The 12448-nt window shown below is 29.1% G+C and overlaps 1 protein-coding gene and 1 long non-coding RNA gene across 2 annotated transcripts; one reads left to right on the top strand and one right to left on the bottom strand.

Moving 5' to 3' along the window:
* Positions 1–320: 320 nt before the first annotated feature.
* On the bottom strand, positions 321–1885 carry LOC118070985 (uncharacterized). Its single transcript, XR_004690829.1, has 3 exons — positions 1488–1885; positions 625–1418; positions 321–537 (listed from the first exon to the last, which is right to left on the bottom strand). It is a non-coding gene; the product is annotated as an uncharacterized lncRNA (long non-coding RNA).
* Positions 1886–2372: 487 nt separating this feature from the next.
* Positions 2373–12381, top strand: LOC118070984 (uncharacterized). Its single transcript, XM_035089909.1, has 2 exons — positions 2373–2797; positions 11192–12381. Exons 1-2 carry the CDS (start codon positions 2748–2750, stop codon positions 11856–11858), a joined length of 717 nt encoding a protein of 238 aa, XP_034945800.1. The 5' UTR covers positions 2373–2747; the 3' UTR covers positions 11859–12381.
* Positions 12382–12448: the final 67 nt, after the last annotated feature.

Raw genomic sequence — 12448 nt, 5'->3', positions numbered from 1 at the left:
TTTATTCATTTACTTGTTAACAATTAAAATTACCTTGAATCTAATCATTGTCAATTTTTTACAATTAATTTGGATAAATTACTAATATATAAATATTATTGAATTTTTTTCAATCATACGATTGAAGGAACTCAGGATATTAATAATTGCAGTTAATTATCAATATTCAACAACTATCAGTTGGTTGAATAAAGCTAATTGAAGAAAAAATTTCTTAATTAGTTTGGTAAATTAAAAACTGAAATTTCTAACAGTATTTTATCTTTTGTTAATTAAAGGAATTATTTGTTTACACAAAAAATTTTGGATTTTGCTCTTTACATAATATATAGTAGCTTGGAAACTGAACACTAATGAACTTTAGGATGTATTTTTCAGAAGAAGAAAAGATCTTTATAATCTGTGTGCAACGTTCAATCCTAATCATTGATGCTCCGATAGCTCTGATAATAAAGTATAATGTCCAATATAAATGCAGGTATTGAAATCACGTAATCTGATTTTAGATTTTATTTAGTCTTGAAGAATTGGAAACAACTGAAATGAAAATAACATAGTAATAGATTTCTATTTATGAGGTCCAGTATTCTATTTTATGCATAATGTATAATTGTACACACATACTATTTTGCGCGATTGGCAACTGAGACACATTCTTTCCTTCTTCTTCTTTACTCTTTGAACCTTCAAGGTTTATTGGCCGCCGTTAAAATTCCTTGAAATCCCGTGAGAAATATTTCCGGCCACATTTGACGTCACTTAGCGAATAATGTTTGTATTGTCACGCAAAGTTTAAGAGTCATTAACGTTTGACGAAAGCATACTTGATGAATTTCAAATATTTGATTTCCAGAATGATCGAAAAACAATGTGTTTTGCCGAGATCAAGAAAATAAAATTTCATCATCAATTTGGAGCAATATTACTTCATATATTAGTAATCAATTGAAAACAAATAAATGTTGAGTAATAAGTCACTGACTCATATCCCTCTGTGGCTGAGATTTCCTCCAAGCCATTGTCTTGTGTAAATAATGATTGCTATTGTATTTGTCAATCAGATCATATTAGAATATTTTATTTTTTAACACTTAGTTAAGAACATTTTTTTAGCAACAATATGAAGGCTACAGCAAACTTGAATAATTTTAAACAAGAAAAGAAACATTGGCCAGCGGCTTTTTAAGTATATATAATCAGTCTTGTTAAGATAATTCTAGAACATTATCTTAGAAACAATTTATCAACCATCAAATTAAATATGAAATAATGTATTGTAAAGTAAAAGCCTGGCCAAACTCACTCTAACTTACCATATTGCTCAGCGATGAGCACAATTCTATCGAACCTATCAGTTATAATTAATCGTGCTCCTTTTGTTTCAAATTTCAAATAATTTTTTTTACTATCAACCTAACCTAGAAATAATCAATTTTAAAGGTAATTTAACATTTCATAAAACAAAATTTTGAATATAACAATTATACCTATTGGTACAATAACCATGTAAATTGGTATTTATCAGCTACACCTACTGATGGACATCATCTATAAAAAAAGTATTACTCTATTTCATAGAGAATCTTTATTCTGTTAAAAACGTGTGCAAATCATGTTTTATTGTAATATCTCCGAGTAATTTATTTAATCTTGGCACCTTTTCATCTTTTCAAATCATAAAAGCAGCGCAATTGACATCGTTTATATTTATCATCAGATCGTATGATGATTTTTTTAAGTACCACACGCGCTAACGTTTTATACTCGTTTGTCGATACGAGTAATAAGCATGATTACTTTGCGTCAAATGAAATTACCCATTGCATCGTTCTCACAAAAGTGCCGCGTGTTTTCTAATAGTGTATCCGACATACGCTATCTTAACTTGGAACGTTAGAAACGCTAGAGTCAAATAAATTTAGGCTAGTGTAGGTGTAATTATATACACAATCGCATGCGCGCGGTCTGGCGTGTTCGTCCTCGACCAATCGCTTCGCAGGATTATGGTACGATTTCATTTAGACAGGAGTAGTGAGATGTATGTGTGAAAAAACCATTGGGGGATTCATGGTCATAGGATAGATGTTGTCTAGTCTAACCACGCTAACATGTTGAATCTCTAACAAACGATACTAGCGCCATTGGCGCGAGATTTGTACTCTAAAAGGAAAATAAAAAATGATAAATAAAAATTAGCATGGTCAAAGATCAAAGATCAAAACTTATTCTAAGATAATAATTTGTTTTATGCTTTTTCTCTTGATTGCAGATTAATTGAGTATCGTAAAGGATAGGAATCTCTGCAGTGACAGTAGTTTGTTGTTACCCCCACTTCAGCATCATGTTGGTTCATAAAAGCCACCGGTAGTGGCATCAACGTGTCTCTCCTTTGATTGAATTAGTTTGTGACTGTCGTGACTAGTGATACGTTTGTGTTTCTTCTTCATAGAAGCACACACCCGTGTTTAAAGAGTTAAGGAAATCACTTCGTCTTGAGCCTTGTACACAAGAGCTTACTTTTGCAGCGATCTTTCATTAAATAAACCGGGATCGTTAAGTTTTTTCTTTCATTTATTATTCTGCTTGTTCACGGCAGTCTTCATAGTCAAAAGCGTCAAATTTGATGCCAAACGAGTGAAATTAAATAAGCCATTGCAGCTGGAGTTTCAAACAAGTGCGTGAATTTTTCAACATATTCTAGAGGCATCTCTTAATCATCTATTTAAAAAAGTAGAGATCATTGTGCCATGATGAATTACAGTACCGAAGAAATAACGTCTAATGTCGAAACTAACAGGTTAGTTATTGAATTTTCATCTGTTTATATCTTACCTCCTGGAACTTTCTTTCACTCAATAATCTATACGATGAGCATTTTTTGTGTTTTCAAGGCATTATTTTAATTAAAAATATAAATAGTAATGATTTGGAAGATTTAACTATGGATTTTAATAGAGCAGAAATGAAAATTAGAATTCGAATAGAATATTTAATCAACCGGCGTGTTAAGAGGCGTGGGACATTTCACATTGACAGCACACTTGAATCGAAGTCATCCATACAATTGCTATCAAGTTTCATTTCATCATAAACTTGAATTAAAACCATATAATGAAATTAATTGTAAATAACGGTAAATTTTTTTCCTTTTATGATCCACATCGGCATTATTTCATCTTCATCTCCAAATCCCATTATTCTACATTCCCAAAAGATAGCTGTAAGAGTTACACAAGATTTCCGTTTGAAAAAGCGCTGCAGTAGGCTTTGGAATGTAGTGATGTGTATTATGTATTTTCGAAATGGAAATCATTTTGAGAAATACACACAAAAAAAAAACAAAAGAAAATTCTTAGTTGAAAAAAAATATTCGACCATATCTTCCAGATGTGTTATCCAGCAATTTTCAAAACATCTTATGCAAATATTTTCACGATTTTATTATCGTAAATTATTATTGAATGTCATCACAAATTTGTTTTTAATTCTTCATAAAGCATAACAATAGTGTGGTAATTTTTATTTGTTACTTATGAACATCTAGTTAATAACAATTATATTACACTCTTCTTTCTTATCATTATAATTAATTATTTATTGACATTTTGACTTGAGATATTTGCACTAATCCACAAAAATAAGTTAAAAAAACATCAAGTATGGCTCAATTTACTCTGCAATAATTATTCGATAAGTTAATTACTCCAGATAAGATTAATTAAACAATTAAATAGAAGTAAAAAACATTTCTATCTGAACCAATATGTTATTTCATTATCATTTATCAGAAACTAAAAATAAATTTACAACAGTCATTGTGATAATCTTCAAATCAGATGTAAAATTGACTAACTGTTGTTCTCTACGAGCTTCAATCAATTTTCCTAGTTTCCGCATGACATAGTAATATGCTCAATCATCTAAATTTATTTATTACACGTAATCAATTATAAAGCAGATGTGAGCTTTCTAATATTTCATTTTAAAATCTAGGTCTTTTTTTGCTCATATGCACAAGTGGTATAATTAAAAATACTTTTCAATTCGAAATTTGTGTCAAATGTTTGGTACACCCAGATTTAGATTAAAATTCAAGTTAATAATGATACAACTTCTCTCACATTTTACCTAATATCATTTAATTCTACTTCAGAGGTTCGAAAGTATGAGACCCTGTGCTACTTCTTCATTTATATGCGTCAGGGCAAAGTCGGCCAACGACACTTGTATTTAGCACTTTGGGATTATTGCATGGGTAAAAATAAATTGCGGAAATCCTTTGTACAATGGAGTGTGATAATATTGATTGACAATTGTCAATATATACATAAATATCCAATAAAAAAATATTCACTGTCATTTGCTATAGGATACGTTTATCATTTAGTTAAAAGTGATTACTAACTTTTATCATATTCTCAAAATCAATTGACTCACCAGTAATTTTACATCAATTTTTCTTCTTTCATATTATTGCAGGAAATCCCACTGCACATTTTAATCAGGAAATGACTGATTTTTATTTGTTAATTATGAATCAATAAATGCATTAATCATAATAAAGCAAAAAGATAAAAATTAATTCCAGCAATTAGTGAAAAGGTCATAACATTCTATAATTAAACTTGAAAATGATATTTATTTGATTGTAAAACATTGTGATCATGAAATTTAACAGTATTTTACATGATAAAATTACATATAATTTTGATTATTCTGACCTAAAAAAAATTGAATTAATTTTTACACGAAAATTAGTTACAACTACAATGTTGCTTTATAATTTAAATGCAATGCATCATCAATTTCAGCTTCAGCATAATTCATAAATTGGAGTGTAGATGAAAAGAAATTATCTGCATTAGTTGTAGTTGGAATACCCACAATTATTTTGATCACCAGTTACATTTCTTCCGGAAGCTTCTCTATCTATGATAGTGTTGAAAGAGGATTAAACAATCTATGGAGTGATACTTGATTCACTATCATGCTGGATCTTCATAGATAAAAACTGAATTCAAAGCAATAAAATTCATTACTGTTATCATTATTGAACGAGAAAAAAATTTTTTAATGGACGGAAGAATTTTTTTTCCGTTAATGTAATCATTATTATATCACATCTGTAACGAGTTATGAAGATAAATGTAATATGTACATAAAAGAGAAAAATTAAGAAAAGTTGATTAGTGCAGAAAGTACGTCATGTAACTCATAGAAATTAAAAAAAAAAAAATCAGTTATTTCATAGAAGAAGAGAGTTAAATTTTTTCTGTAAATTGTTTATTTTCTTTCTTTCTCACTCTGTAATGCTGTCATCTCTTTTTATTGCATATGCACCTATTTGTTTCGACTTTCAGGACATGTGTACTCACTAGCTCGTGTAACTTAATGATTATGCAAGACTTCGACACTTATGTGTATACTCAATTTCACACATTTTTATGTTTTAACTAACATTAAAGGGAATTGTCTATACAACTAAAGGCTAAAGACTCTTACGTATAGTTTTCTTTCATACGATTATTTGCATTCTGACGTAAATATTTAACTTCGCATGGCATCAATTTTCCAGAGGTTTTACGTCAGTAGAAAAATCAGAATCATTAAAAAATTTATTACAATTTTTCTAGAAACATTCTCTTTTGTTTTTAGACTTGATTTTAAAATGTTTATCTAGAAATGGAGCATAGAGTAAATATTTTTTAATTGTTTAGAAATGATTTGATTAATTTTAGACTATGATATCAAACAATATAAAAAAGATACCAAAAGTTAAATTCATCAGCAGTATAATTATATCATAAATAAATATAGATAGAAAAGTATAAAAATGATAAATAAAAAAAGCTATTACCTGTGTACACAAATTAAAAATTACATGAATTCTATCATATTTTTACTGATGTACTATAAAAAATATTTAATGTCTCTTTGATTATTATATTGAGTGTATCCAAAAGACCTTGGGAATAGTATTCGGTGACACCTTTCTCTGTTCCACCATTGATTACGAGAGAGCACGTGTTTTCTACTATTGGAAGTTGGCACCAAATATACCTATTATATGTAGAATAATCAGAAATCCTTAAATATCTTCACAGCTTATAAATATAATATTTATAAAACAGTTCCAATTCTTCACATCTAAATTACTCCAGTTAATTTTTTCCTTAATATTGAAGTGAAATCACTGATTACGATTGAAAATTGCATAATTTTGGAGCGTAACATGAAAATAAAAATAAATAAATATTAGAGAAATAATTATAAAATAAAATACCGATTAATAAAGCCTTAAGCAGGTCAATTCAAAGGCTTATTATAAAATATTTCAACAAATAATATGATTCTAATCATTAAAAATTGCATAATTGATTAAGTGTCGGACAAGTGTGTAGGAATAGACACATGTAGTTGGGAGTTACCTACTGAGATTGGAAAGAATTATTGGAGGGGAATAAGAAGTAAAAGTAGAAAGTATCGGATCAGTACAACGTCAATATCTGATAATATGCAATTCGTTGGGACGATTACGCGATAGCTGTAGAGCGAAAAGAAGCTTTTCTGATGGTGTTGTCAATTCCAGCGTAACCTTCGCCTCATCGCGAATAAAACGATAACGTAATTACAGTGGATAGGTATTGACGTTGTTACTAGAAACTTCCAGAGATACTTTAATATATTCGAGTGGACAAGTGAATTATATTATAAATGGAAATAAATTCGTTTCATTACAAAATCACAAACTTGTAAGTCTTCTTATAATAATTGATTCAATTATCTTATTTCTTCAAACTATTTATCTTTTTTATCCTTGTTTTTAATATTCATTTCTCAGATTCCATAAGTCTAGGTTGTGACTGAAAGAAGGAACATATTTTTTGCTCCATTGAGGTGTTAATTATTTGAGTTCGTAAAGACTTGTCATACAAACATTGACTTATTGCTCTTGATTTGATGTATTTATTTTCTTAAAGTTCTCTATTAATATTTCATCTTGATGGTTTTTTATATGCTCTTGTATTTATACTGAATTAATTAATTTTTTCTTTACGATTTTTGTTGTTCATTATTTCATTAAGTCAATGGAATTTTTATTAGAGAGAAAAAAATACTAATGAACTTGTTTTTCAATCAAAAGAGTTATAGGAGTTAATTACTTGTACTAAAAAAAGAAACAATAAAAGAATGTTGAGTCTTTAGAAATGGTTCTATAAAGATCCTGGACAGTTTTATATTTTAATTGTGATGAAACTGATTGGGAAAAGTCTTTTTTAATCATTTTTTTTAACTTTTTTGAAATTGAAAGAAATGGAGAAACTAATAAAAGATTGTTGACGAGAACAAAAAAAAGTTCGTTTACTTCTGATCACTGAATCATTTCATTATTCATGTTCGCTGCTAAGTAAGTTAATGAATTGAAGGAAAAAAAAAGGATTTTGTAATTTATCTAATGAGCAATGTTATTAGTTACACAGTTCTTATTTTTTTCTTAATGTTTATCTTTTGACTAATGCACTTTCTTACTTGACACAAGGTCAATGAATCCAATGAGTTGACAAATAATAAAACTGGGCAGTTTACGTTTGATCAGGTGTTCATAGTTCGATAAACCTTGATAAATATTTCAGAACCTTGGAAATTTTCATTGGTCGAATGTTACATCAATTTTTTTCATCTGTCAACCCGTTACAATAATATAATTTCGTAGGTTCCTATTAGATGCTGTTGATTTTATTCAAGGTTAACTGGACTCTTTCGCTTAAAGTAAAGAAGAATGCTACTTATGACCTTTGCAGCTACTAACTATTTTAAAAAAAAAAGTTATAGGAATTATAATATTCGAAATCTGAAGCAATATAAAATATTAACAAGTCAAAACATATCGACCGGGACAAAAATTACAGTTTTTTTAGATAAAAATATATCTATTTTTACATTTCTACTGATAAATTTATAAATTTACTAAAATAGAATATGAATGAGTTAATAATTTATATTCAAATAAGTAGTTAGGTCATTGAAGCCTTGGTGGTGTGAAAGATGTATGCCAATCTGAGCTGTAGAATAGATTATTCATATAATCAATAGAAAAATGAGCCCATTATAAAAATATGAATTGTTAATTGGTTTTAAAAATGCTTGATGTTATCAAATACTCTTTATGTTGCCCTAGAATTTTTTATGATTGATGTAATGAACAAAATTTGATAAGAACTAAAAATAGAACTAAAAGTGTTTTTAGAGTTGGAAAAATATATGCTCAAATCGTTGACCCCAATCGATGAATTGATAACTTAGCTTGGCAGTGTGATTGTTTTATTGGGTATAGAAGATGAGAAACAGAGAAGAAAGAAGAGGAAGCACCTCAAGCTATCCGGTTAGATCCAGTTCACGAGACGGTCGTCGGCATGGTTATCTTGCTTCGACCTCTTCGGGTGATGATGACACGGTAGTAGCAAGTGCTCGACTTTGTGATTCGATTATAGCCACACGCTCAGCTTCTCCCACTCTCTTTGATGAAGAAAAAAGATTGCAACCCTCACATGTCTTATGCACGCTATCTTTGCATGATCATGTAACCAATATAAAATTATCATCAAACACTGACTTGCTATGATGGTGAATTAAGAACATCATCATCATCATCATCAAGCTTGTCTCTATTAATAAAATAACCTTCCAAGGACACTTTCGACGATCTTGAAGAATTTTCACTTGGATTAAGACATAAGACGAGGTCATGTGAAAACAACTCTTGGAATTCTACTGTTGTACGAAAATGATTACGTTCATTTAAATCTATGTCATATTAATGGAGTGTGGAGACAAGTGAAAGGCTTGAGAGTGTTGTAGTAGGTTAAACAAAAATTCATCGTGAATTTTTATCCTTGCATCATGTTTAGATTCCAATTTTTCTTAGTTTCATCAAATGTTAGTGAAAAATTTTTTTCTCTCAACTGTTTTTTTTTTGCAATTTACATAAAACTTGACTGTATTTACTTAAGCGGAAATAATTTTTCGTATTTTTGTAATACACGAAATTTTAGACCAATGTTCTGTAGTGTAGACATCGGGTTAAAGTCCACACGAGTGGTCTTGAAATTAATACCGTTTCTTTCTCCACTCTTACATCGAGACCAAAAGTATTTAAGTGTATTGAATTTTACTGATTTTTTTAAAAAAAACTGAGAATAAAACTTGTAAAAAAAATTAAGGCAAATATCACAAAATCAAGTGGAACAAAAGATCTAAATTATAATATTGTGATCATTACCAACAATTGTATTAATTAGACTTCAATGAAGTAGAATAAAAAGATTAAGTAGATTTCTGGGTAAATGTAATTAATATCTTAATCTATCTGAGTAAATACTTATAATGCATAGTATATTGATAATGAACATCATATAACTGATATAAGTGAAAGCTAATTGCAATAATTTATTTTCAAAATAAATAATTCATTCTAGTGGACAAAAAATAATATGAATTTTGAATACAATAGGCGAAAATATTTAGCATACAGAAAGCAAAAAATACCAATGATGTAATTTATCTACTTTCATTAACATGAGCAACCACCAAGGTAAATAAAAAATCAATAACGGTCAAAGATCCTACGGAAGCTATTTGACATAAGGTCAATAATTGTACTTAACATGAGATTGGTCGAATAAACTTCAATTGGATAAGATTCATTACAATGATAATAATGATGTTTATTTATTATAAAATATGTCATTTTAAATTCTAATATGCATTTTATTAATGTAATGAATTTATTAAAAAAACATTTATTTATATTCTTTTTTTTTATTCACTATCTCACGTTGATTACCAAATGCTAGGAATAAGTAATAAACGGACATTGTCATTACACACCAAATTGATTACTTTGCTTAAAAAGTTGAATTACAAAATATTAAATTATTCCATGGTCATTGACGTACTTGGATCGCTGAATTTTTTTATTCTGACCCGGAAACATTCTTTAACCAACAGGAATGCATAAAGTTTTTATGATTGAGACTAAGTGATTTTTGCTGTTCAGCACATTCCAAAGCCTATCAGATGCTTCCAATTGGAAGCTCAATTTGTAGGACATGAAAGTTGAAAACTGCATTTAAAGACCGTCCTTGAACATGAGAGTATGTTTGGGTTTCTTCCTTTTTTTATTTGTAAAGTTGTGTTCATTTGATGGCAAAATGCCAGTATGATATTCTGATTCATACTTGTTCTCTCTTGTAACATGATATCATCGGTTTTTTCCTGAATTGCACGTGGAAAAGTTATCATGATGTTAAAAGTAATCAAAATTTTTTTTTTCTATTCAGATGTAACAGTAATGATCAATAAATAATTTTGTTCAAGTTCAAAAAAATCCCACAATAATAAAGAAACTCATTATTCGTGACGTAAATCATAATGAACTTGTGTTTTTCTTTGATTGAGTTTAGAAAGAAAAAAAGATTTAATCTTCATAAACTTTTTTCGAAAACGTGAAGATTTTGTTAATTACTACTACGCATTATATCATCTAAATAACGAAATATTTCAGACGAGATAATTTTCGATGACGTGCTTCTTTTTTCTTGCTGATTCAAGAAATTTCGTTGTAATTAGCTTACCTTCAACGAAACGTGCTTTACTTGCTTTTCTTACAGTTAAAATTTTTATCATTGTGAAATAAAGAATTTCGAATTATCAAAGAAATGAATTTATTAAAAAATATTTATCAACAACTTTTATTTAATTAAGTTTATATACAATATATTTTTCTATAAATACACATAATTACTGATGAAGTCATTATGTCATCACTTACATTTTTAGTCTTCTAGATAACAATATTTTTTAAATGCTATTAGATAAGTTTATTTATACTATCAATGGATGCATTTAGAAATGTTGAATATATGCTCTTTAATATTTATAGGTAAATTCCGAACCTTTGACAACTATTTTAGAATATAATTATGTATTCATTTGATATTTCATCATAGCAACAGATTTTTAATGATATTAAATAAAATATATTACTGAAGTAGTTTAAGATTGAAATTAGTAAAAGTATTGACTAAAAGCATCAGTAATAATTTTCTTTAAGATAAACTTAAAGATCATCATTACTTTCAAGTTCTTAGAGAATGAATTTTAATAGTAGTTTCTTTTTTTGTATTTACAGGACGAGTTTACGAAGAATTGCAAGGCATGATGAGCCAGAATTCAGCAATGCTAGTATATTGAACAGCATGGAGAAGTTCGTGAAAGCAGTTAATGAAATGGAAGAAACGATCCTAGTTCCATCTCGACTTCTGGATCTAGCTGTTGGCGATGCAGGAGATACAGTCTGTCAGAAAGGAAAAAGTACAATCAAAGACACAATGCCCAATACTGATCTATACCGACTCTATAATATTGTGAACAAAATGAAGTTGGAACTATTGTGGTCACAAAAGGCTAGTGATGAGACTCCAGGTGAAGATGAAACTGAAGAAACTCGTCCAGTAAGACCAGTTAGATCAGCATCAGCAACTGAAAAGACTACAGAGACTGTAAGACTTGGACATGCACGTTGTCCAAGCACAACATCAGTTCAAAGCATGCAGAGTGCATCATCTCTAATCTCTAGCTCCAGCTCTAGTGATTCAGATTCGGATATTGGTATTGAAAATGATTCTGGAATGGAAAGTGAAGATGTACCTAATGATAAATGGGCAAATCAAGCAGCCGAAAACTTCAGACGCCATTTACATGGCCTTCATCGCAGTATCAAACGTATGACCCAGGCAGCTGAGTATTTGACGTTGAGATATCAAGCTGATGTGGGTGGTTGCGGAGGACCAGTCTGATTTCATCCCCGAGATTGATCTTCTTCTGTCTCTCAGTTCTTCTCTATGACTCAGGAAGCTCAGGGAAGTTTATAACAGAAGAGAGACGTAATTATTTATTTAGCTGTAGGAAATTGTCTTAATTGAAAAAGGTTATATCAGCGAGTGTTATTATTGTTCTAAGTTTGAATGTGCGAGTAGATAAATGCGGAAATAAATTTTGAAAACATGATTCCTTGTGGAAAAGTATCATCTTTTGCAATCATACTATCATTATTAGATGCATGATTTTAAACATACGATTATATCTATTTCTTTTTTCACGCAATTGTTATTGATATGATTTAGATTGTAGTTAATTTATGAATCATAGTATTTATTGTATTGGAATGTACTTGGGAAAGGGATTGTGTTTTATGAATCTGTCATATGTCAACTCGCAAAGAATTTGACAATTGAATTCGCGTAAAATATGTAATTGACACACTCATTTTTATGTAATACAAAATTGATTTCTAAAAATAAAAATATCATTTAAATTTAATCATTTTATTTGTATCAAAAGTTTTGAATAAAAAAGCGAAAAACAAATATCATCTAAATAATTTATA

The sequence above is a fragment of the Chelonus insularis genome, unplaced genomic scaffold (genome assembly GCF_013357705.1).
Source record: "Chelonus insularis isolate UGA/USDA-ARS -01 unplaced genomic scaffold, ASM1335770v1 contig_70_pilon, whole genome shotgun sequence".
NCBI classification, from domain to species: domain Eukaryota; kingdom Metazoa; phylum Arthropoda; class Insecta; order Hymenoptera; family Braconidae; genus Chelonus; species Chelonus insularis.
Note: the sequence above shows the minus strand (reverse complement) of the source record. Positions and strands in the feature narration are given on the sequence as shown.

Excerpts from the sequence above, each read along its gene's own strand:
- LOC118070984 (XM_035089909.1), top strand. The coding sequence starts at position 2,748 with ATGATGAATTACAGTACCGAAGAAATAACGTCTAATGTCGAAACTAAC. Across the intron at positions 2,798-11,191 it reads TCTAATGTCGAAACTAACAG|GACGAGTTTACGAAGAATTG; the intron begins GTTAGTTATTGA and ends TTGTATTTACAG.